This window comes from Dermochelys coriacea, chromosome 6, assembly GCF_009764565.3.
Source record: "Dermochelys coriacea isolate rDerCor1 chromosome 6, rDerCor1.pri.v4, whole genome shotgun sequence".
NCBI classification, from domain to species: Eukaryota; Metazoa; Chordata; order Testudines; family Dermochelyidae; genus Dermochelys; species Dermochelys coriacea.
The window spans coordinates 98,611,739-98,634,080 of NC_050073.1; the positions used below are offsets into that span (position 1 = coordinate 98,611,739).

Below are 22,342 nucleotides of genomic sequence, written 5' to 3' on the forward strand. Positions count from 1 at the left end.
TGGCTCCTCCCATTCGACAGATGTGTTAATGGGATAAAAAGTAAAAACAAAAGCACATCCCTTACAATTCTTTCTGCAATGCCCAGAAGGATCTATACTTCAGGCATATTTTAAAAATCATTGTAAATCAGGAAACGGTGGGGTGGAGTGAAGGGAAATTGGAAAGAACTCTCAGTTTATGAATGTATAATGCAAGAACATGGGCTCTAGTTCCAATCCAGTCTTGCCAACAGTTCCTGGACTGAGTTCTTCTAACAAAAGGGGCATTATGATAGTTAAGCAGCCTACAATTTGAAAGGAAAAGAGTCAGAAATTATATAAATTAAAAGGGATACTGTCAGGTTAAAGCTCATGAGTGAGATTGCTGTTTACACCAGTGCAAATAAAGTCCAGAGTGGGCATAAATCATTCCCATTCTAAGTAGCAGGTTACACACACTTTTTACTGGTGTAATGAACACTGCATTTGCCAACCCCAAGGCCTGGTCTACACTTAGAATTTAGCTTGACAGAGCTACATCACTCAGGAGTATGAAAAATCCACACCCCTAAGCAACATAGCTGTGCGACCTAACCACAGTGTAGATGGAGAGAAGAAAGCCATCAGTCAGGGAGGTATTGTTCCTACACCGATGGAAAAGGGTCCTTGTAGCTGTGTTAGCCCCTGGATATTAGGGACACAAGGTAGGTGATTGTCTCTGTCTTTTATTGGACCATCATCTGTTGGTGAGAGAGACAAAATTTTCAAAAGACTCTCAGGAGGGGAGTCAGAAGCAGTGCATACTATAAGAGGGGCTTCTTTTCACCCAGTGCAAGAGGATCTACGGGTAGGCTCTCTGGCTGCAGAATTGTGGGTGAGGACTGTATTAGGATTGAGGAGAGCCAAGCAGTGGCAGGACTGGGGAAGGAATCTGTTCACCTTGCTCCTGTGACTCTGGCCAGAAAGGATGAGGCCTGGAGGGCTAGAAAGGGATGGATTCTTTGTGAACTCTTCCTGACTAGGAGAGGAACTACTTAAGTTTATCTTTAGCTATGTTGGAATAAATCAGCCCCTAGGAGGGGGATTATTATTTGAACCACCTGGGGTGTGCATTCCTTGGGGAGTCAAGGCAAATGAAGAGTTGGCTAGCCAACCAGCTGGCAGGAGGGAATAGATAGACCCTCTCACAGTGTTCTTGCATCTCTCTCAGCTCAGATAGTGAAAACAGGTTTGTCAGGGAATGGCTTATTCATTAAAAAGAATGTTTCCACTGGAAATTAAAAAAAGAGAAAAGTAAAGATTTCTATTGCATTAGTTTGGCAAAAGGGTATTTATAAACCCTAAATGTGATCTGAGAGAGTTTCTATAACCTACGCTCCATAGAACAAGAGGGCACTAGACTACCTCCACTCCCACTGAATTCAATGGCCAAAAGTCCCATGGACCTCAGTAGAAGTACTTAGGCTGGTAGTGAGCATCTTTGAAAACTTCATTGTAAAAAACTGTCCAAGGTTTCTATGGGCCTGGAATATTGACAAGTGGGGAAGGGTGGGGGCAGCTTGAAGGGTCATTGACACTGGCAGTTGTTTTTATGGCTCAGGCACCCCTTTGGTTCAGTATTTCTTGTGTACGCCTGGTGAAATTCACCCCATGCAAGGGGTCAGAACAAGGCCAATCCATTACTTAAACCCTGAGCGCAAGGGTGAACCTTTCCTCCATAAAATACAGTGTTCTGGGTGTAGAAGAAATACTAAAATGGGCCCTACGGTTACAGCAGAGGAACTTACAGATGCTACAGCAAAGCATGACAATATTTTATACTGTCTGCTTAGGTGCCTACCGTGCCCATCTCAGGGAAGTGAAACACAAATTGTCTCTAGAGCATTTCACTAAATAAATACACAGTTTAAAACAAAGTCAAACCCAGTGGAGACCCAATGGTTGTGGCCAGGTTTTGTTTTCTTTCTTTAAGCTTTGTTCTTTGTCCTCTTACACAAACACTAACTATTATCTGCCTCAGTTCAAACCTGATGGGGAGGTTCAGAAAATGCTTCCAGCTAATTGTGTTTCTGATGGGCCACTCTCCATCTTTTCCCTGCTATTCTGGTCGGTGGTTGCATTCAGCACAGCCTCCCCTAGCAATTAATTGCTGTATTCACAACTCCAGGTGGCTCTACTGGAATGGTGCAGATTGAAAGAAGCATTGGCCTTCATAGTTCCAAAAGCCCCTACAGGAACCATTATGTGCTCGGGCTTGCAAGTCCCACACAGAAGGTTTAATAATCCTAATCACTTTGATTTTTAGGGATGGGTGTGGACATAACAGAAAGGACAGCCCAAAATTTCAGAGTGGGAAGTGAGATCCTTTTTTGTGCCCTCCAAGTCCAGCACTTACTTTTAATTTTAACTGTTGCACTTAGTGGCCCATCTACATCAAAGTTAGGAAAATACAAAACATTCCCAGAAGTTTCCAAACTGACATACATCATAAATGATATGAATTGGGTCAGTAGGACTAGTTAATACTATACTTAACTCACAACACCCGTCATCTGCGGATTTCAAAACTCTTTTCAAAAAATTAACAAATTAAACTTCACAACATCCATTATTATTACAGCTGTTTTTCCCCCATGAAAAATTTAATGTTTTGGCAAAAATTCATATACAAAAAAATTTCTGCAAAAATCCAGAAATATTTTGTCTGAAAACCAAAATGTATTGATTCAGAAATGCTTCCCTTATGGGAATTGTTGTTTGGATGCCTGAAGTTCCCATTCTTCTCTATTGGCTGGTCAGACTACATTTCCCATCATGCATCAGGATTTTCCCTCTTAGAGAGGGAAGGCAGTTCATCATGGGAGTCCCTGGCTGTGGTGCATCATGGGAGATATAACTGAACCCCTAGAGAAGAACAGGGACATGAGGAAATTGAACTACAACTCCTATGAGGCATTGCAGCAGCATATCCAAATACAAATGTTTAAGGATTTGGGCATTCAGTTTTTCAATGAAAAAAATATTCTTCTGTGGAAAGCAGACATTTTCATGAAAAAATCATTTTGTTGAAAACCCAAATTTTCCAACAGTTCTTTTCTCCATTTTACAGGTGGGATAACTGAGGTGCAGCAAAAGATAGTGGTTACACATTGAGTCAATGACAGAGGCTGAATCCATAACGCCTGTACTACAGAACACTTGGAGCCGGAGTGTGATCTCACTGATACCAGTTTAACTGTTTAACAAAGTAACTCTGCTGATTAGTGGCATTATGTCTGATACACCCATGTCAGTTTAGAATTTGGCTTACAAGCTGTACTGTTGAAGCTAGAAAAAAATAAATAAAAAAACAAAAATGGCTGTGATTCTCTCTCACTTAAACTGATGTAAATCAGGAGAAATTCCATGGATAGTAAGCATCATAGCTGGGTAAGAGTGGTGTGCATGGGGTCAGAATCAAGCCCAAAAGATGCACCTCTAGAAAAGCTACAAAACGGAGGAAACAGTAAGAATAGTTATTTATTATTTGTGTTACAGGATCCGCACTCTATTGGGGCAGGGACTGTTTCTTACTGTATGTTTGTACAGTGTTTAGTACCGTGGGGCCCACTTTTAGTTGAGGCCTTTAGGCATTAAAGTTATCCTAGTAATAATACTAGTTTTAGGCACTATACATACATATAGTAAGAGACAGTCCCTGTCCCAAAGAGCTTACAGTCTAAACTGACAAGGCAGACAAATGGTGGGAGAAAGGAAGTCTTATTATACCGATTCTACAGATGGGGATCTGAGGCACAGAGATTAGGAGACTTGCCCAAGGTCATACAAGAAGTCTGTGGCAGAGCTTGGAATTGAACCTAGAGCTCCCGAATCCCACTCCAGTTCTTTAAACACAGACCCTCCTTTCTCTCAAGGACAGACTCATGATAGTGGAAATACATATACTGTATGTGCCAATAAATCACCTGACAGAGCCATCTTTCAAATCACCAGGATGGATTTTCATTTTTAAAGAAAATATGCAGACTGGAGAAAATACCTTTGCTTGCCCTGAACTAAGACCATACAAGAAGCATAACATATGTCCTTCTATGATAAATGCTATAGTTCAAACGCAAGTTACCAGGGTTCAAGCAAGAATTAATGTGTGACACTGGCCTCAGTTATGGAGCAGGTTAGATTAGATCATCACAGCGATCCTTTCTAGCTTTAAAATATATAAAGTGTTCTGCTACTTACCAACACATTGGTTGTTTTCATCCATTTGATAGCCAAACCGACACATCAGAGGTCTTGTAGCAGTGGGGTAGTTGGGAGCTGGTGGTGGTGGATAAATGTTTGAATAAGGATTCAGATATGGTGATCTATAAACTGGATTTGTTCGGGGAATGCATAAATAGCCACCATTCTGATTAACACACACCATATCTCCTCTACAGGCCTCAGAAATAGTCCGACATTCATCAATATCTGGAAGGATGTAGTAATAGAATGGCAATTAGATCAGCAATTTCCACAATTGGTCCTTAATGTGACACATGCACAGAACAGCACATATGATATGGTTTACGTGGGATTTTGCTGAATGTGTGTTACACGGAGTGTGCTAGGAAAAGCTTCCTTTGTGGAGTCTCACTTTGAAGTCAGCCCACATCATAACAGGAAACAGCACATATTTTCAACCTAGCACGTGTTCTACTTGTTCTACTTTACCATCAGGAAAAAAACCATACTTTTCTTTTCTATAGACACTCCCTGTAAACACCGATTACACACTGCGAGAGCGTCCTACAGCCTGTTTCTCCTAATGGATCTGTCCAAGCCACAACATTCAGATCCAGATTTCAAAACACTGGTGGTGTGGTTTGCCCAGCTGTGAAACTTGGATCCTGATCTGGGACTCCGCAGTGCCTCCCACACACAAAGTTTGAGATGTTCAAATCTGGGAATTTGGTTCAGGTCTCTTTTTTGGTCTCAGTGGGATTTTTGTCGTCTTGACCTTAGAAAGATGCAGAGAAATTATTAGGATCTGAGCATTTCCTTGGCTGGGAGGATGGAACTGCTAGGCAGCTTAGAAAGGCATCTCCGTTTTTATCTTACTATTTGTTAGCGTATAGAAGGTGCTATACTGACAGCCCCGGAGACTGAAGTCCTCTGTTCATCCACAGAAAAGATGGTGCACGGGCAAAGTGCAAGCTTCCCTGCACTGCCCCAAAGTGCACCTTAATTCTGAACTAGAGGGTAAGAGGAACTCTCTATGGTCTCCAGGCTGAAGCTGCCAAAAGTAGCAAGTAGTGGGTATTTATGATGCTGATTCCCTGTTCTCTGGCAACTAGACTGAGCTCCCAAACTCTCATCAACACAGCCATGCGAAAAGCACGCACTCAGTCTGAACATTGACATTTTCATATTGAACGAATGATGCGAGTGAACAAAAAGGCTTGTGCATAATTGATATATATTTGCCAGACACGGAGAGCATCCCCTTCAGCCAAAATACACAGATAGTAGCACATTATTAATTTAACAAAGCCAGGGGGTCTGAACCCCAGTGTAAATGAATTGATTCAGTCAAAATCCTACCTAAGCATTGCCCAGAGGCACGATCCAGGTCAAACCCGTTAGTGCATTGCTGCTAAAACAAGAAAAGAAAGGACACTCAGTGATTGTGAAATGGGATAATGACCCCCCCAAAAAATATCACATGATCATCTAGATTATTATTATAGTGTGATGTGTTCAGCACTGTACAGTATGCAAAAAATGAACAGAGTCTCTTCGCCAAAGGACCTGTGTCATGACTCTCACATGGGAAGTCAGTAGGCTTTGAACTCAGAACTTTCATCACCACAGCACAGACCTCTTGCTTTAGCTCACGCAGTCATTTTCTAAGTGGGTAGCAGTTGCAGGCTGTCATTCTCTAATGGAGAAACCACAACTTAGTCTGCCAGTGGCTTAGCGGATAGGCCACTGGACTGGGACTCAGGAGAGCTGGGTTCAATTTCTGGCTGTGCCACTAATCTGAGTGACCTTAGGCAAGTTGGTGTTGGTCCTACTTTGAGAAGGGGGTTAGACTAGATGACCTCCTGAGGTCTCTTCCAATGGTAATATTACTTGATTCATAAGTCACCTCCCTCTCAGTTTCTCCATCTGTCAAATGGGAATAATAATACTGACCACCTGTTTTGTCAAGCACTTCAAGATCTATGGATGAAAAGTGCATTATAAGATGTAGGAATTATTATTATATGTCCTGTTAGCACTTGTCTTGATGAGGAGAAAAGGTGTGTTGTTAAAAGTTGTTAGCCAACTCTAGTGTCGACAAGGCAATATATACTTTTAAACACATGCTAAGCTGGTGGAGTTGGAACCTAGGGTATAACTCGACCACCTTAGCACACACCTAGACTCGTTGCTAATACCACACCTTTAAAATCCTACTGTAGACAAATCCTTAGAGGAAGCTTTTTTTCAAGGGTGCAAGCTTTACAGCAGTCCTCTCACCTCACCACACAGACCTTCAGCTGGGCTTGAACAGAGGTCTCTAGTATGCCAGCAGAGCCCTCTCCACATCAGCTACAGAAGTAACTCCTGTAGGGCCTCCTCCAAAGCCCAGAGGAAGTCAGTTAAAGACAGCTATTGACTTCAATGGGTTTTGGATCAGTCCATCAGCTGGTAACAGTTGATCAGCCAGTAGAGGGGAACATGACACCCAATCTGTCAGTAGGTTACACTGACAGTGTAAGAAACAGGGACATTGAAGACAGATGCACTGGAAGAACCAGAGGGCAGGAGTACTTAGTGATTTTCTTCTGGGCATCAAGGGAGAAGTGAGTTTTCTAAAAGTGTTTGAAATCAGTAGAAAGTGTTGCCTTGGTGAGCTGGGAAGGGAAAGTGTCATGCATATTTGGTAGCAATGTAAACTGCAGGTGGGAGTGATAGAGTGGAATGAACAAGGCACTGAGACAGGCATTTTTAAGGGGGTTAAGGGGACATGTCAGGAAATACATGAATGATCATGTATCTAACCCTCCATCCACCCACAAGAGCATTCCAGGCCATCACCTAAAATTACAGATCATGTGGTAGGGAATTCTGCCGGCACTTACTTTGACATTCTGAGATGTTTTAGCATCATCTGGAGGAAGCCAAAGGTATTCTGATGGAGAGTCTATTTTCAGTCTGCCATGTACAGAACACACATACTTTGCGTGCGTCTAACCTGTTCATCTAGCTACAGCGACATGCTTCACATCTCTTGGCTGTTGTCTATGTTGGCTAGAGCTGGTTGGGAACTTTTAGATGAAAAATCTTTTAATCAAAAAAGGCCAATTAGTCGAAACAAACTGTGGGAATTAGGTTGGTTTCAACAAATGTCTTGTTTTGAAAAAAAAAAAAAAAAAAAAAAACTAAAAAAAAGTTTGACATTTTCAAAATGAAAGAGTTCCATTTTTCAGCTGGGAATGACTTTGTTTTGAACTTTAATTTATAGCCAAAAAAAAGTTTAAAAAAATTTAAAATGTCCAAATCAGAATGAAACATTTCAAAATTATAAAAAGAAAAAAAAATTTCAATTGACAATCCAATTTTTTACAATTTTATTTTCAGTTTGTAAAAATGTTTGATATTTCCACCTTTCATCCCAATTCAGGATGGGAAAAAAATTCAAAATCTCCAAAATTCTCACAGGACGGGAAAATTGTTTTTTGCCAGCTCTAATATTGGCAAAATATCAATTAACAAGCCACATGCAGTCAACTGTCAATCCGACAGAGAAAAAAACCAACTAAATTTCAAACCCTTCTGTAAAAGGTATTTGGAAACACAGCCCTGAACAATATAGGACTATTACCTTCAAATCAGAGTCTAACAGAGTTTCCATCTCTTTGATTTCCCCCCCTAATTTACAGTGACTTTAATGCCCAGGAACATGAAGGACTAATAAAATTTGCTTGAGCCAGGCTTAATTCAGGCAGGAACTGTGTAAACTTCTTTATTCAGCCCTACTAATGTAATATCCCTCAATCCTGAGCTCCAATGCTCCTGATATTCCCAGGAATTAGAATGAAGACTAGGATGACATCACCAGGCTTCCAAACCCACGGGTGAAAGGCCTAGGGCTGGACCCTGGAAACTTTCCCCACACAGGTTTCAGAGTAGCAGCCGTGTTAGTCTGTATTCGCAAAAAGAAAAGGAGTACTTGTGGCACCTTAGAGACTAACAAATCACTCTCCTTACAGTGTGTATGATAAACCCATTGTTTCATGTTCTCTGTGTGTGTATATCAATCTCCCCTCTGTTTTTTCCACCAAATGCATCCGATGAAGTGAGCTGTAGCTCACAAAAGCTTATGCTCTAAAAATTTGTTAGTCGCTAAGGTGCCACAAGTACTCCTTTTCTTTTTCCCCCACTCAGAATTCCCATTCAAATCAATGGGTGTTCCAAACACGGAGGGTCGTCACTGGCAGAAGTCAGGACTCAAAGCTCCTTTGTGGGTGCTTTTGCGCATTCATTTTCAACGACTACTTAGTTCAGAGGCAGTGTCTGGTTTTCTTTGAGGCCTGTCTTTCTCCAAGAATTTCCTGCTGAGTTGACAGTCCACATTAGACTCCAGGATTCTGCTGGCTACCATTTCTCCATGCTAAACCCTAGACCACATAGCTTCCTGTTCATCTAAGCCCCAGACCACAGATTTCCTATTCACCTGCTATCCAAGTAAGCCTCGTGCTATGAAATGCTTTAATGTAAGAAAGTATATGTTTTCGGTGTGCTCATCTCACCTGTGCTTTCCCAGGGTGTGTAAGGCAGGTGGCCAGCATGAAAACAGTCAGTATCCTGTAATACACATAGAAAATAAGGTGTAAACATTTTGATGCACATGTTCATTTCACAGATTTAGATACGAGGCCAAATCAATCTCTGGTCTAACTCCAGTTCACCCCACAGAGCCTTACTATAGATGAATTTGGCTGATGACATATAACATTAAGTATATGGCCCAGATTCAGAACTCTGTGAAGTCAGTGATCTTACTCTGGACATACATCAGTGAGATCAGAATCAGGCCCTAAATATCTGTAGGCTAATGTCCATGTCCTTTATTATAGGCTATACACAAGCCCTTCAAAGGGTAAGTTTATAATAGTCAGTTATAAAACTTTATCCCCTCTGTGGCACCTTTCCTCTGAGAATCTCAAAACCCTTCACAAGCATTAATTTAGTCTACAACATCCTTAGGAGTTAGGTAAGTATTGTACACAATTTGCAGATGGATAAACTGAAGCACAAACCCCACTGAACAAGTCATTAGAGGACTAGACCAAGCTTCATCCCCAAGAAAGTACTCCAAATCAACTGATTTCCTAGGGTCAGATTCTGCCTCTTTACTCACACTAAGTATTATCTTGCTCTGCAAGTAGATGCATTGTGCCAGATCAGCAGCTGATATAAATCAGTGTCTTCAATGAAACCGTGCTGATTTACAGCAGCTCAGAGTCTGGCCAATGTATTTCCAAAGGACTTTTTGTAAAGCAAGTTACTTCTCGGTGACAGAATCTGGCCCTTAGCTATTAAATATTTGGCTGTAGCTTGAGCCCTGATCTACAGGACTGGAAGTATGCTCTGACCATATAAATACCCTGGCCATATCAAAGTGTTGGATATTAACTAGTGCCAGATTTAAATTTGGAAAGAACAATCAGAAATTTATTTTATTTTGCGTACTTTAATTTCAATGTTTTCCAGTTTCTTATATAAAGGTCCTTTTCAATACATTTTAGAGCCATGTCTTGTTTACACTGGAGACTATTACTGAATGTCTATAGCGAATACAGTATATTTAAAAAAACAACTTGGGAAGCAGGAAAATTTTAGGTAGCCTCAGTTCTGCTAACTAAAGGACCAGCCAACTTTCCCTGCAGGCTCTTTTATCTCTGTCTGTGATTCGTAGAGCAAGTCAAGGTACTGAACATGACCTAATAGGTACATCAGACAAGACTACTCACAAATTGACAGGCATATTTTAAAACATCAGTATGTTTTAGTTGAGGAATAAGCACCGAAAAGTACACACAACCCCTAACATGGTTGTTCATGGAGCAGTGTAACAGGCAAATGTTACTTGTTTGGCAAGTTTTGTAGTGACGCAAACAGGCAAATTCTGTAAAGACTTTCCCCCCTAGAAATGGAGGTAATGCATTTAAGGCACTGTATCATCCATTTATGACCGCATCTCTTTTATGGATCCCTTAAATCCTTTTGAGGGATAGAGCACATTTTCTCAAACATGCACTGTGTACATTACTGCACATTCATTTTGTATATAGAAACAGGAATAACGGAAGGAAATGAAAAGTTTTATCACTCTATGTTAAAAGTTCCTAATAGGGCTACTCACTGTTGTACAGCAAAAATTCTTATATACTTACTGACAGTATCCACAACTATATACATCCTTCAGTTTCAAGAATTAAGAGCCACTAGGTTCTTCTGAGTTATGGGGAAGGTGATAGAATACAGAGAATTTCCTGATGGTGGGTTTGGGCTGCAATCACTACTTCACTTTACTTTACACTATCAGATCCCTCATCCCCCTGAGAATTATTAACAGACATACAACACAACCCGAAAACATTGCTTTAAGCTGGTCCTGTTGGTTTAATCAGCAGACAAAATGTTATAAAACAGCAATTAACTTCTGCAACCATAGCTAGTGAAGTTTAAATTACTGTGAATCATATCTGCGGAGAAAGCAGCTGTGATTTTAGCCAAAAGACCCTTCACTATAGCAATCCAGCATTCCCACAAGAGACAGATTCCTAAATGCAGGATACAGCACAGATCAAGACAGAAATTGCTAGGGACAGCACAGCTTTTATAACAAACAAAAAGAGCTTTACCCGATCTCTGATCATTAAGATCCTGTCTTTTTGCAAATGGCTTTAGTGAGTGAACTGGCATAGGGACTTGTAGCCACAGACGTTTTCCATGAGTAGGTTTCCATTCAGTGAGTAAAAAAGTTTGATCACAGTACCTACCTCTTTACTTCTTGCATGTCCAACATTGGTTAGGAAAGATGGAAAAAAAAGTCTGCACTGCTGAATAACTAAAAAACGTGTCTGAACATCGGCGTTTTGCTAGCACTTGAGTTCCTCAGTCATTTGTATTCCAAAGAATGAAATACCAAATAATAGACAGGGCAGGGAGAGGTCTGCTCCTCCTCAGACACTGGAGAGAATACAGCAAAAGCACCTGGTTTTGCTTAGTTCTCTTCTGTAATTCAGCATTAAACCAATTGGAGGAGGAATGTTAAAAATGAACACTTCATTTTCTAAGTATGTTAAACAATGCAAATGGGGGCCTCAGTCTGGGGACAGCTGGTTTAGATTAGAGAGCTCACCAACTGGCTAGACTCCTCACAACAATCTTGAGGAGCTTGCCAGGATAAAAGACTCACGACTTTAAGGAAAGCCTCTCCTACTGCAAACTTTACAAGTAAACGTGCCTCGTGCAGAAGCAGCATTGTTATTGGATAGAATCCCTTATCAAGGGGCTGGAAAAGGGACTGTTTTCTTTTCGTTCAGAGCAAAAAACTGGGGCCCTGTAGCTGGTGTCTCAGCTTGGATGATGAATATGCAGCACTACAATACTTCATGCCAATGGCGTACTGATGAAAGCTCTGGCCCTCCTGGAGATGAATTACTTAAATACATGGCAATTGCAATTAAAGGGGCTATATAATTTTGATTTATTTCAAAACAAGAGAAAACAAATTAGACATTCAAGGGGAAGTAACTGCATTGTCTGAAACTTTGGCCATTTTCAAGGTGACACCAAACTTAAGGCTTCAGTTTGTAAAATGGAAGATTTCTCAGGAAACCCAAAGCACTTTCCTTCTGTCTGCTTTAAGGCTGCAGCTTTGATTGAAGAGGGAGAAGGAGAAATACTTTTTCAGGTGTTGTGTGACTTTGCCACAGACCTTTAGTATGGCAAGTGGAACATATATAAGAACGGTCATCCTGGGTTAGACCAATAGTCCATCTAGCCCAGTATCCTGTCTTCTGACAGTGGGCAGAGCCAGATGCTTCAGAGGCAATGAAGCAAACAGGACAATATCAAGTGACCAGTCCTCTGTCATCCAGTCCCAGCTTCTGGCAGTCAGAGGTTTAGCAACACCCAGAGCATGGGTTTACATCCCTGATCATCTTGGCAAATAGCCATTGATGGATTTATCCTCCATGAATTCTAATTATTTCTTGAACCTAGTTATTCTTTTGGCCTTCACAACATCCCCTGGCAACAAATTCCACATATTGACTGTGGGTTGTGTGCAGAAGTACTTCCTTTTGTTTGTTTTAAACTTGTTACCTGTTAATTTCATTGGGTGACCCTTGATCCTTGTGTTACGTGAAGGAGTAAATAACACCTCCTTATTCACTTTCTCCACCCATCCATGATTTTATAGACTTCTATTATATACCTTCTTAGTCATCTCTTTTCTAAACTGAACAATCCCAGTCTTTTTAATCTCCCCTTATACGGAAGCTGTTCCATACCCCTCATCATTTTTGTTGCCCTTCTCTGCAGCTTTCCAATTCTAATACATCTTTTTAGAGATGGGACGACCAGAACTGCACACAGTATTCAAGGTGTGGGTGTACCATGGATGTATATAGTGGCATTGTGATATTTTCTGTTTTATTATCTATCCCTCTCCTAATTGTTTCTAACATTCCGTTAGCTTTTTTGCCTGCTACTGCACACAAGCAGATGTTTTCAGAGAACTAGCCACAACTCCAAGATCTCTTTCTTGAGTGGTAACAGCTAATTTAGAACCCATCATTTTGCCTATATAGTAGGGATAATTTTTTCCAATATGCATTACGTTGCATTTATCAATACTGAATTTCATCTGCCATTTTGTGAGAACCCTTTGTAATTCTTTTAGATCAGCTTTGGACTTAACTATCTTGAATAATTTAGTATCATCTGCAAAACTTCACCACCTCACTCTTTACCCCCTCTTCCAGATCATTTATGAACACATTAGCAGGGTCCCCCAGGAATCTGTATTGGGATCTATGATGTTCATTTACCTCTTTCCACTGTGAAAAAAGACAATTACCTTTTCTGTAACTGGTGTTCTTCGACATGTGTTGCTCATGTCCATTCCATATTAGGTGTGTGTGCTCACCACATGTACTGGTGCCAGAAGTTTTTCCCTCAGCAGTATCTGTAGGGGACTGGCTTTGGCACCCACTGGAGTGATGCCTGCATGGCGTGGTAAAAAGGGCCCTGCTGACTCCCCCCACCCTCAGTTCCTTCTTGCCGGAAACTCCGACAGTGGGGAAGGAGGGCAGGTCATGGAATGGACATAAGCAACACATCTCAAAGAACACAGTTACGGAAAAGGTAACTATCTTTTCTTCTTTGAGTGCTTGCTCTTGTCCATTCCATATTAGTTGACTCCAAAGCAGTGCCCCTTGAGGTGGGTAGGAGTTCACAGATGTGTAGACTGCAACACAGCTCTGCCGAACCCAGCGTCATCCCTGGCCTGCTGAGTGATGGCATAATGAGTGGTAAATGCATGGACTGAGGACCATGTTGCAGCTCTACAGATATCCTGGATAGGGATGTGCACCAGGAAGGCCGCCAAAGATGCCTCAGCTCTCGTCGAGTGGGCTCTGACAATCGGCGGTGGCAGAATCCCCGCCAGGTCGTAAAATGTCCTTATACATGAGGTGATCCAATTGGAAATCCTCTGTGAGGACACCAGGTGACCCTTCATCCTATCCACTGTAGTGATGAAGAGTTGAGTCAATTTACAGAAAGGCTTGGTATGTTCTAAGTAAAAAGTCAAGGCCCTCTAGATATCCAGGTGTGAAGACGCCTCTCTTCACTAGTCTTGTGCGGTTTGGGACAGAACACTGGGAAGATGATGTCCTGGTTCATATGGAAGGTGGAGACCACCTTTGGCAGGAAGGCCGGCTGGGGCCGCAACTGAACCTTATCTTTGTAGAAGACTGTGTACGGCAGTTCTGAGGTCAAGGCTTTAATTTCCAAGACCCGTCTCGTTGACGTCACTGCCACCAGGAACATGACCTTCCATGACAGCTGGGAAAGGGAGCAGGACCCTAGCGGTTCAAAGGGTGGGCAAGTGAGCTAGAGAAGACCAAATTAAGATGCCACTGCAGGACAGGAGCCCACACCTGTGGGAAGAGTCTCTTCAGATCTCTCAAGAATCTGTCTATTATGTCATGGGAGAATACCATCTGTCCTTGGTTTGGTGGGTGAAAAGCAGAGATGGCAACAAGATGCACTCTAATGGAAGAGTGTGCCAGGCACCGGTTCCTCAAGTGAAGCAGGTAGTCCAGCCTGTATGGAGGAACACAAGGGAGAGATACCCCATTCGGATGCCCTGCGGGAAAACCTCTCCACTTGGCCAGGTAAGTCAGTCTAGTTGAGGGCTTCCTACCTTCCTAGAGGACCTGTTGGACTCCTTCTGAACAGGTCCACTCCTCCGGGTTCAGCCACGCACTTCCATGGTGAGAGATGGAGGGACCCGAGCTTGAGGTGCAAGAGCCGACCATGGTCCTGCAACAGCAGGTCCAGTTGGTTGGGCAGGGGCCAGGGAGGGGCTGCTGACAGGCTCATGAGCGTGCCGAATCAATGCTGGCAAGGCCATGCCAGGGTGATCATGATAACTTGAGTCTGGTCTCTCCTCGACCTTTGTCAGGGCCCTGCTGATAAGTGCAATCGGAGGGAACGCATACATCAGGCTCCCTGACCATGACAGGAGGACGTCATCAGAGAGAAGTCTCAGACCATGTTGAGAACAAAACCGGTGGCATTTCCTGTTCTGTCTGGTAGCGAAACAGGTCTACTTGGGGAGTTCCCATCTTTGAAAGATCATGTAGGCTACCACTGTATGGAGCAACCACTCATAGTGAGAGGAGAAGTTACTGCTGAGCTGGTCTGCTTTGTATTTCTGACGCTGGGAAGGTGACAAGCTTCCTGGTGGATTTTGTGGCTGATGCAGAAGTCCCGCAGACGGAGCGCCTCCTGACAGACAAACAACGAGCTCACTCCCCCTTGCCTATCGATGTAGAACATCAAGGCCATGTTGTCGCCAGGACTCGTGCCACCCTGCCTGACAGGTGAGACAAGAAGACTCTGCATGCCAGCTGGATTGCTTGGAACTCTTCAACATTTATGTGTAACCGTGCCTCCTCCGGGGACCACATCCCTGTGTCTGGAGGTTGCTGAGATGTGCGCCCCAGCTGAGGTCCAAGGCGTCTGACACCAACTCGATGGAGTGAGGAGGGTTGTCGAACGGAAACCCTTCTAGGACTGTCCTGCAGTCGGTCCACCATCTCAGCGAGATAAGTATCACCAGGGGAATGGCATGATCTCCAGGGGGTCTTGGGACTGAGAATAGATTGTCACCAGCCATTGAGGCAGGGGCCGCATCTGGAGCCTGGAATGGTGGACCACGTAAGTGCACACTGCCATGTGGCCCAGCAGGCACAGGCAGACCCTGGCTTTAATCAGAGGGAACACAGAGTTCTGTGATGAAGTTCGCCATTGTGTGGAACCTTTCCAGCGGCAGGAACGCTCTGGTGAAGGTAGTGTCAAGGACTGCTCCAGTGAACTCTATCCTCTGCACTGGCACTAATGTAGACTTTTTATCATTCACCAGTAGGTCCAGAGAGCGGCACCTGGCTTGAAGCACTGAGACATCCCTTTGGACTTGAGACCTGGAACCACCCTTGACGAGCCAGGCGCCAAAGTCCTGGTAGATCTGGATACCCTGGCACCTAAGGTAAGCCACCACCACTGACATGCACTTGGTAAATACCCTCAGTGCTGTCACCAGGCTGAATGAGAAGACTGTAAACTGGTAATGGTGGGGCTCCACCGTAAACTGGAGGAAGCATCTGTGTCCTCAAAAGATTGCTATGTGGAAGTATGCGTCCTTCAAGTCGAGGGTGGCATACCGGTCTCCTGGATCTAGAGAGGGGATAATAGAAGCCAGAGAGACCATGCAGAACTTTTGCTGCTGTAGGTATTTGTTGAGGTCTTGCAAGTCTAGGATGGGCTGTAGACTACCCTTGGCCTTTGGGATTAAAAGATACCAGGAACAGAACCCCTTGTTCCTGTACTTAGAGAAACTTCTTCCACTGCACCCAGCTGTAGTAACCCTTTTACCTCCTGCATGAGGAGACTCATGTGAGAGGGGTCTCTGAAGAGGGACGGGGAAGGCGGATGGGAAGGGGGGGACACAAAGGAATTGGAGGGTATAACACAATTCCACTGTGCTGAGGACCCAGTGGTCTGAAGTTATAGCAGTCCACGCTGAGAGGAAAGGGGAAAGGCAGTTGGAGAACACTGGGAAAGATGGATCCGGGGAATAGTCTGGTAGGTCGCCCTCGGGCACACTTCAAAATGACTGTTTGGCCCCTTTCTTATTATGGATTGAGCCCAACTGGGCCAAGGATGGAGGCAAGTAGCTCAGGTGGCGCTTGTAACCCTTGGCTCATTTATGGGGCTGGTCCTTCCGAGGCTGGCTCTGAACTGCTTCTTGGAAGCCTCAGGGAGTGAAGCTTCGAACTTGGCCATGGCTTACCACATATTAAAGTCATATCGGCCAATGAGGGTTTGGTGGTTGGCCACTCTCAGCTGAAGGCTGGAAGACTAATAAACTTGACATCCAAAGAAATCCAGCCTCCTCAAGTCTTTATTTTGGTGATGGCCCTGGGTTGTCCTTGCCTCTCCTTGTGGTTAATCACCTCAACCACAAGGGAATTGTGTGTGTGGGGGGGGAGGAGAGTATAAGTACTCATGCCCTTTGATTGGCACAAAGTACTTGCCTTTGGCCCTTTTAGAGTTAGGGGCCAGGGAAGAGGCGGTCTGCCATAGGGCATTGTGATTCTGGAAACCCCTTCACAAAGGGTTAGCGCCACCCTGGCAGGAGCCGAGGACATCAAAACAGAGTCCAAAGGCTCTTCCAATTCCTCTGCTTGAAGCCCCAGGTTAGAAGCGAGTTTCTGGTGCGCTTTGGCGTCATCCTGAGGAACTGGATGAGGGGGCCCCGTAATAGCCTCGTCCGGCAATGACGAGAACAATGCTGGTACCACGGGAACCTCCATGTCCAGCAGGTTGCTCCCCTGGGTCCTCCTGGATCTGTGGGGTCTTACTCTCCAAAGTCTCCAGCACCAGAGGGGTTGGGATACCAAGGCCGCTGGCCTCTCCGAGGTGCCTGACATACATCAGGCAGCTGGGAAGGTTGGTGAACCCCCAAGGGTTCCACGGATACCATGGTGCCAGCCACAGGACAGGTTTTCTAATAATGTAGATGGCACCACCGGTACCGGGGCTTGTCCCTGGGCAGGGAACCTCACTCCAAGGCGGAGCTACCAGCGGAGTGATCGATATTGGGTGTCCAGGATGTGGCTGAGCGGTGGCTCTCGTCCAACCCGTGGTGGTCACTGCGTCCTGAAGTTGACCTGTCAGAGTGAGACTGTCTTGGTTGGGCTCTTGGGGACCGGCAGCATTTGGTGGATCTGCATCGGATACCTGCAATCCACACCTCACGCTACTTGACTTGTACCAGGACAGCAAACGGGACCTGGAGCTACTATGGACCGGTTGCTGGGAGGATCGTCCAGAGTAGGGCAACTGCTTTTTTGGAGACAGTCAATGATGGCCCAGCAATCGGTGTTCTCCAGTGTCTGACTGGGGTGCTGGGTGGCATGCGCCTCAGAGGGTCCATGCCAATCTACCGGCGAGGTACACCTCGAGTCCCTCAATCGGTGCCCCTGGTGCGGGGACCAAAGAGGGCTCCACTGAGCCTGCCTGCCCAGTCCTGAGGCATGATGGCTTCGGGAAGGCAAATACTGGCGGGACGTCCCTCTCAATGGGGATTGATATCTCTGAAGTGGGAACACACACATAGGCCCCAACGTGGTTTTCCCTGAGACCGGGGTACCGCAGGAGCCAGTGTGAGCAGCACTGGGAGCATCAGAATATCTTAAGCCACTCAAAGAGCTTTGAGCGTCGACGGCACCTGAAGCTGGCTAGGGCCTGCACCACACTATCCGGGGTTGCAGGCAAAGCCTGGGATGGGCTGAACTCAACTTGAGCTGGGGCCCGACTTCCTGAACTTGAGCTACCCGTTTCTCCCCCAGCCCTCTCCTGTCCCTTACAGGAGATAGGAGATCTTCCCCTCCCGGTCTTTTTCGGCTTCTTCCCTGGAGCCATGGAGGGGGACCAGTGCTGGCTTTTGGACAGCACTGGTGGAGGACTGTGCACAGAAGGCATGGTACTCAGTGCGGAGTCGGACCGCGGCTCTGGTGCTGGAGTGCCGACTCCATTAGGAGTGCTTTCAGATGACTATCTCACTCCTCCTTCATTCTAGGTTTAAAGGACTTGCAGATATGGCACTTGTCACTTACGTGCCCTATGCCTAGGCACCTTAGGCAGCTGGGATGTGGATCGCTGACGGGCATAGGCCATTTGCAGCGATCACACGGCTTAAAGTCTGGGGACTGGGGCATGCCCCGTCCCCCCGGCTGAGTCCCGTTTGGGACTAATGAAAAGTTGAGAACTACTACTAAGGGTAACTAAGAAACTACTAACTATATTACAGGTTTTTAAAGTTCACAAAAACAGAAAACGAAACACTAGCCAAAAGCAGCATATGTTCCATCACAGTCACTGGTAGTAAGAAGGAATTGAGGGTGGGGGAGCCAGTGGCACCCCTTATATCATGCCATGCGGGCACCACTCCAGGAGGCCCCAGAGCTGATCCCCTATGGATACCGCTGAAGGAAAAAACTTCTGGCACTGGTGCATGTGGCGAGCACACACACCTAATATGGAATAGACAAACAAGCATTCAAAGAAGAACTAACTTTTTATTCCTACTCTTATTTCCTATGTTTTAACTACTTACTGATCCAGGAGAGGACCTTCCGTCTTATTCCATGGTTGGCTACTTTGCTTACAAGCCTTTCAAGGGTTTCTAAAAGTCCAAGTACACCATAGCAATTGGATCACCCTTGCCCACATGCTTGTTGACATCCTCAAAGAATTCTAATAGATTGGTGAGGCATGATTTCCCTTTACAAAAGCTGTGTTGACTCTTCCCCAACATATCTTGTTCATTTTTATGTCTGATAATTCTCTTCTTTATTGTTATTTCAACCAATCTGCATGGTAATGAATTTTGGCTTACTGGTCTGTAATTGCCAGGATCACCTCTGGATCCTTTAAAAAAAAAATTGGCATTACATTAACTATCCTCCAGTCATCTGGTACAGAGACTGATTTAAGCAATTGCAGAACTATTAACTGTGGTATATAAGCTATTTCATAGCTGAGTTCCTTCAGAACTCTTGGGTGAATACCATTTGGTCCTGATGTATTATTACTGTTTAATTTATTAGTCTGTTCCAAGACCTCCTCTACTGACACCTCAATCTGAGAGAGTTCCTCAGAGTTGTCACATAAAAAAAATGGCTCAGGTGTGGGAATCTCCCTCACATCTCTTGAAGCGAAGACCAAAGCAAAGAATTCATTTAGCTTTTCAGCAATCGTCTTGGTTTCCTTGAGTGTTTCTTTAGCAGCTTGATCATCCAGTGGCCCAACTGATTGTTTAGCAGCCTTCCTGGTTCTGATATACTTATAAAAACTAACAGCAATTTTTTTAGTCTTTTGCTAGTTGCTCTTCAAATTCCCCCCCCTTTTTTTTTTGGTCTGCCTAATTATACTTTTACACTAGACTTGCCAGTTAGTCTCCTATTTCCCGCAGTAGAATTTGACTTCCAATTTTTAAAGGATGCCTTTTTGATTCTAATCACCTCTTCTATTTTGCTGGTTAGTCATGGTGACATTTTTTGTCCTTTTATTCCCCCCCCCTTTTTTTTAGATCTGGGGTATACATGTAGTTTGAGCATCTATTATGGTGTTTTTAAAAAGTTTTCATGAGCTTTGAGGCATTTCACTCTTGTGACTGTTCCTTTTAATTTCCTTTTAACTAGCTTCTTCATTTTTCTGTATTTCCCTTTTTTGAAGTTAAATGCTACTGTGGTGGGATTTCTATGCATTTCCCCGCCCTTCAAGGATGTTATATTGAATTACATTATGGTCGCTATTACTGAGCTGTTCAGTTATAGTCACCTCTTGGATCAGATCCTGTGCTCCACTTAGGACTGACTCAAACATTGGTCAACACAGACACTACAGAGATATGTTACTAGACAGATGCAGGGAAGTTTATGCTGACTACAGAAATGCATATAGAAATTAAATACGGATATAATATAATGTGTTATACTTTATGGAATCTTCCATCTGAGGAGCTAAAGTGTTTTACATGTTATCATCTTCCCAGAGAGTTTAGAAGCTGTCTCTATTTTACAGGTGAGGAAACTGAGGGACAGAGAGGTTAAGACCAGCACTTTCCAAAGCAGTCTCTAATTTTGGGTGCTCTGCTTTAGCCACAAAGGCTAGGATTTTCAGAGGTGCTCAACACAAGTCCAACTGAAGTCAATGGAAACTGCCTGTGCTTTGAACCACTGAAAAAATCAGGCCCTAGTCATCTACAGCTGGGTTCCCAATTTGTACACCCAACACTAGTGGCCACTTTTGAAAGTTTGTCTCTTAGTGACTTGCTGATGTCACGAGGCAAAGGAAATTGTGTCTCACTAATCTCTTACAATTCTTTGAGCATGTCAAAGTAGTGGATGAAGGAAAACCAGTTGACAATTTATTTAGACTTCCAAAAAGCCGTTAACAAGGTCCCACAAAACAGGCTGCTAAAGAAATTTAGCAGGCAAGGGGTGAGGGGCATAATATTGTCATGGATCAAAACCTGTCTAGGAGACAGAAAGTAAGTAGGATTAAATGATATCATCATGGCAAAAGGTTAACAGCAGTGCATCATTGTTGTATGCTAGGTACCATGTTGTTTAATATATTAATGATATGGAAAGGGGGTGAGCAGTGAGGTAGCTAAACTTGCAGATTATCCAGTGAGCTGTAGTTCACGAAAGCTTATGCTCAAATAAATTTGTGAGTCTCTAAGGTGCCACAAGTACTCCTTTTCTTTTTGCGAATACAGACTAACACGGCTGCTACTCTGAAAACAGATTATCCAAAGTTAGAGTATTTCCAATAAGGGTCCAAAATCATAAATCAGACCCCAAAAATCATGAGATTGGCCCCCAAGTTATGAGATCTACAAAAAAAGTTATATTGTGTTTTTGGTCTTTTTGATTACTGAACTCCCTCTCCACTAAAGGATTTGACTAAAGGGGTGTCTGACAAGTTATTTGGGTGGGTCAAGACATAAGATGAACGTCTCTGCAGTTAAGTTGTGCTCATCAATACCCATGTTTATAGTGGAGAGGCACACTTCATATGACTGGTGGTCAGCCTTCTGGCTCAGTTGATTTTGGTCACTATCACATTTCACACTCACTAAGAGTGCCAAGAAAAGGAGGCAGAGCAAGGTCGCTGACACAGGAACACCTCAGGCTAAAAGCTTTGGTTCAGCCGCCAGTATGGAATCCCCATCATTGGAGATTTTTAAAAACAGGTTAGACAAAAATTTGTCAGGGATGATCTAGGTTGACTTGGGTCCTGTCTCAGCAGAGGAGGATGGACTAGATGACCTCTTGAGGTTCCTTCAAGCCCTATGTTTCTATGATTCTAATCTGAAGAGGGTCTATCTGCTGAGGACAAGAGGAGAACAGAGCACTCTCCAGCTAACCAGCTCCCTTTAGAGAGGGAATTACATAACAAAAGTTTTTATTTTTCCTGTTTCCATATGCTGGGAGAGTATAACACCCACTGTCTGGGCTGGTCTTGAGTACAACGAAGAAACCCATTTCCAGAAAAAAGGAATGGGTGTTTGCCTTAGTGGAATTTCTGCAATACCACTTTCCACCGCCTTCTCAATCTTCACACTCACCACTCTGGTTAAAATCTGATGTAAAGAGCTGCACAAAGGGAACCATTTGCAGTACACAACTACTTTTATTCATCTAAAAAGAACTGTGGACAATTCAAAATATTGAGCACCATCTACTGACACATTACTTATTTACATATATTACAGCAGAGCAGCAACTCTGCTCAAGTTAAAGTTGAGGTATTGCTTTCTGTTTAAAGGTTGACTATTCTAAATTCTCTAAAATCTGCACACTTACTTTGAATGTCTTGAAATTTGCTGTGCCTCCTGGAGTAGGGTTATTAGTACAAATCTGGGGTCATTTGAGCAAGGTATTTCCAAGATACACTCTCCTAAAAACAGCATTTTACAAAACTACCTCACTCTTTCATACTTTTTTTTTTTTGGCAC

The 22,342-nt window shown here is 43.8% G+C and overlaps 1 protein-coding gene across 1 annotated transcript in view; it reads right to left on the minus strand.

Annotated features, from left to right (window-relative positions):
- The window catches only part of FBLN5 (fibulin 5), a 73,948-nt gene extending 62,504 nt beyond the window's left edge, over nucleotides 1–11,444 (minus strand). Inside the window, 4 exon segments of the mRNA XM_038405652.2 lie at nucleotides 4,219–4,449; nucleotides 5,563–5,614; nucleotides 8,760–8,814; nucleotides 11,016–11,444. Coding sequence (XP_038261580.1) covers nucleotides 4,219–4,449; nucleotides 5,563–5,614; nucleotides 8,760–8,814; nucleotides 11,016–11,041 — 364 coding nt within the window. The 5' untranslated portion in view covers nucleotides 11,042–11,444.
- Nucleotides 11,445–22,342: the final 10,898 nt, after the last annotated feature.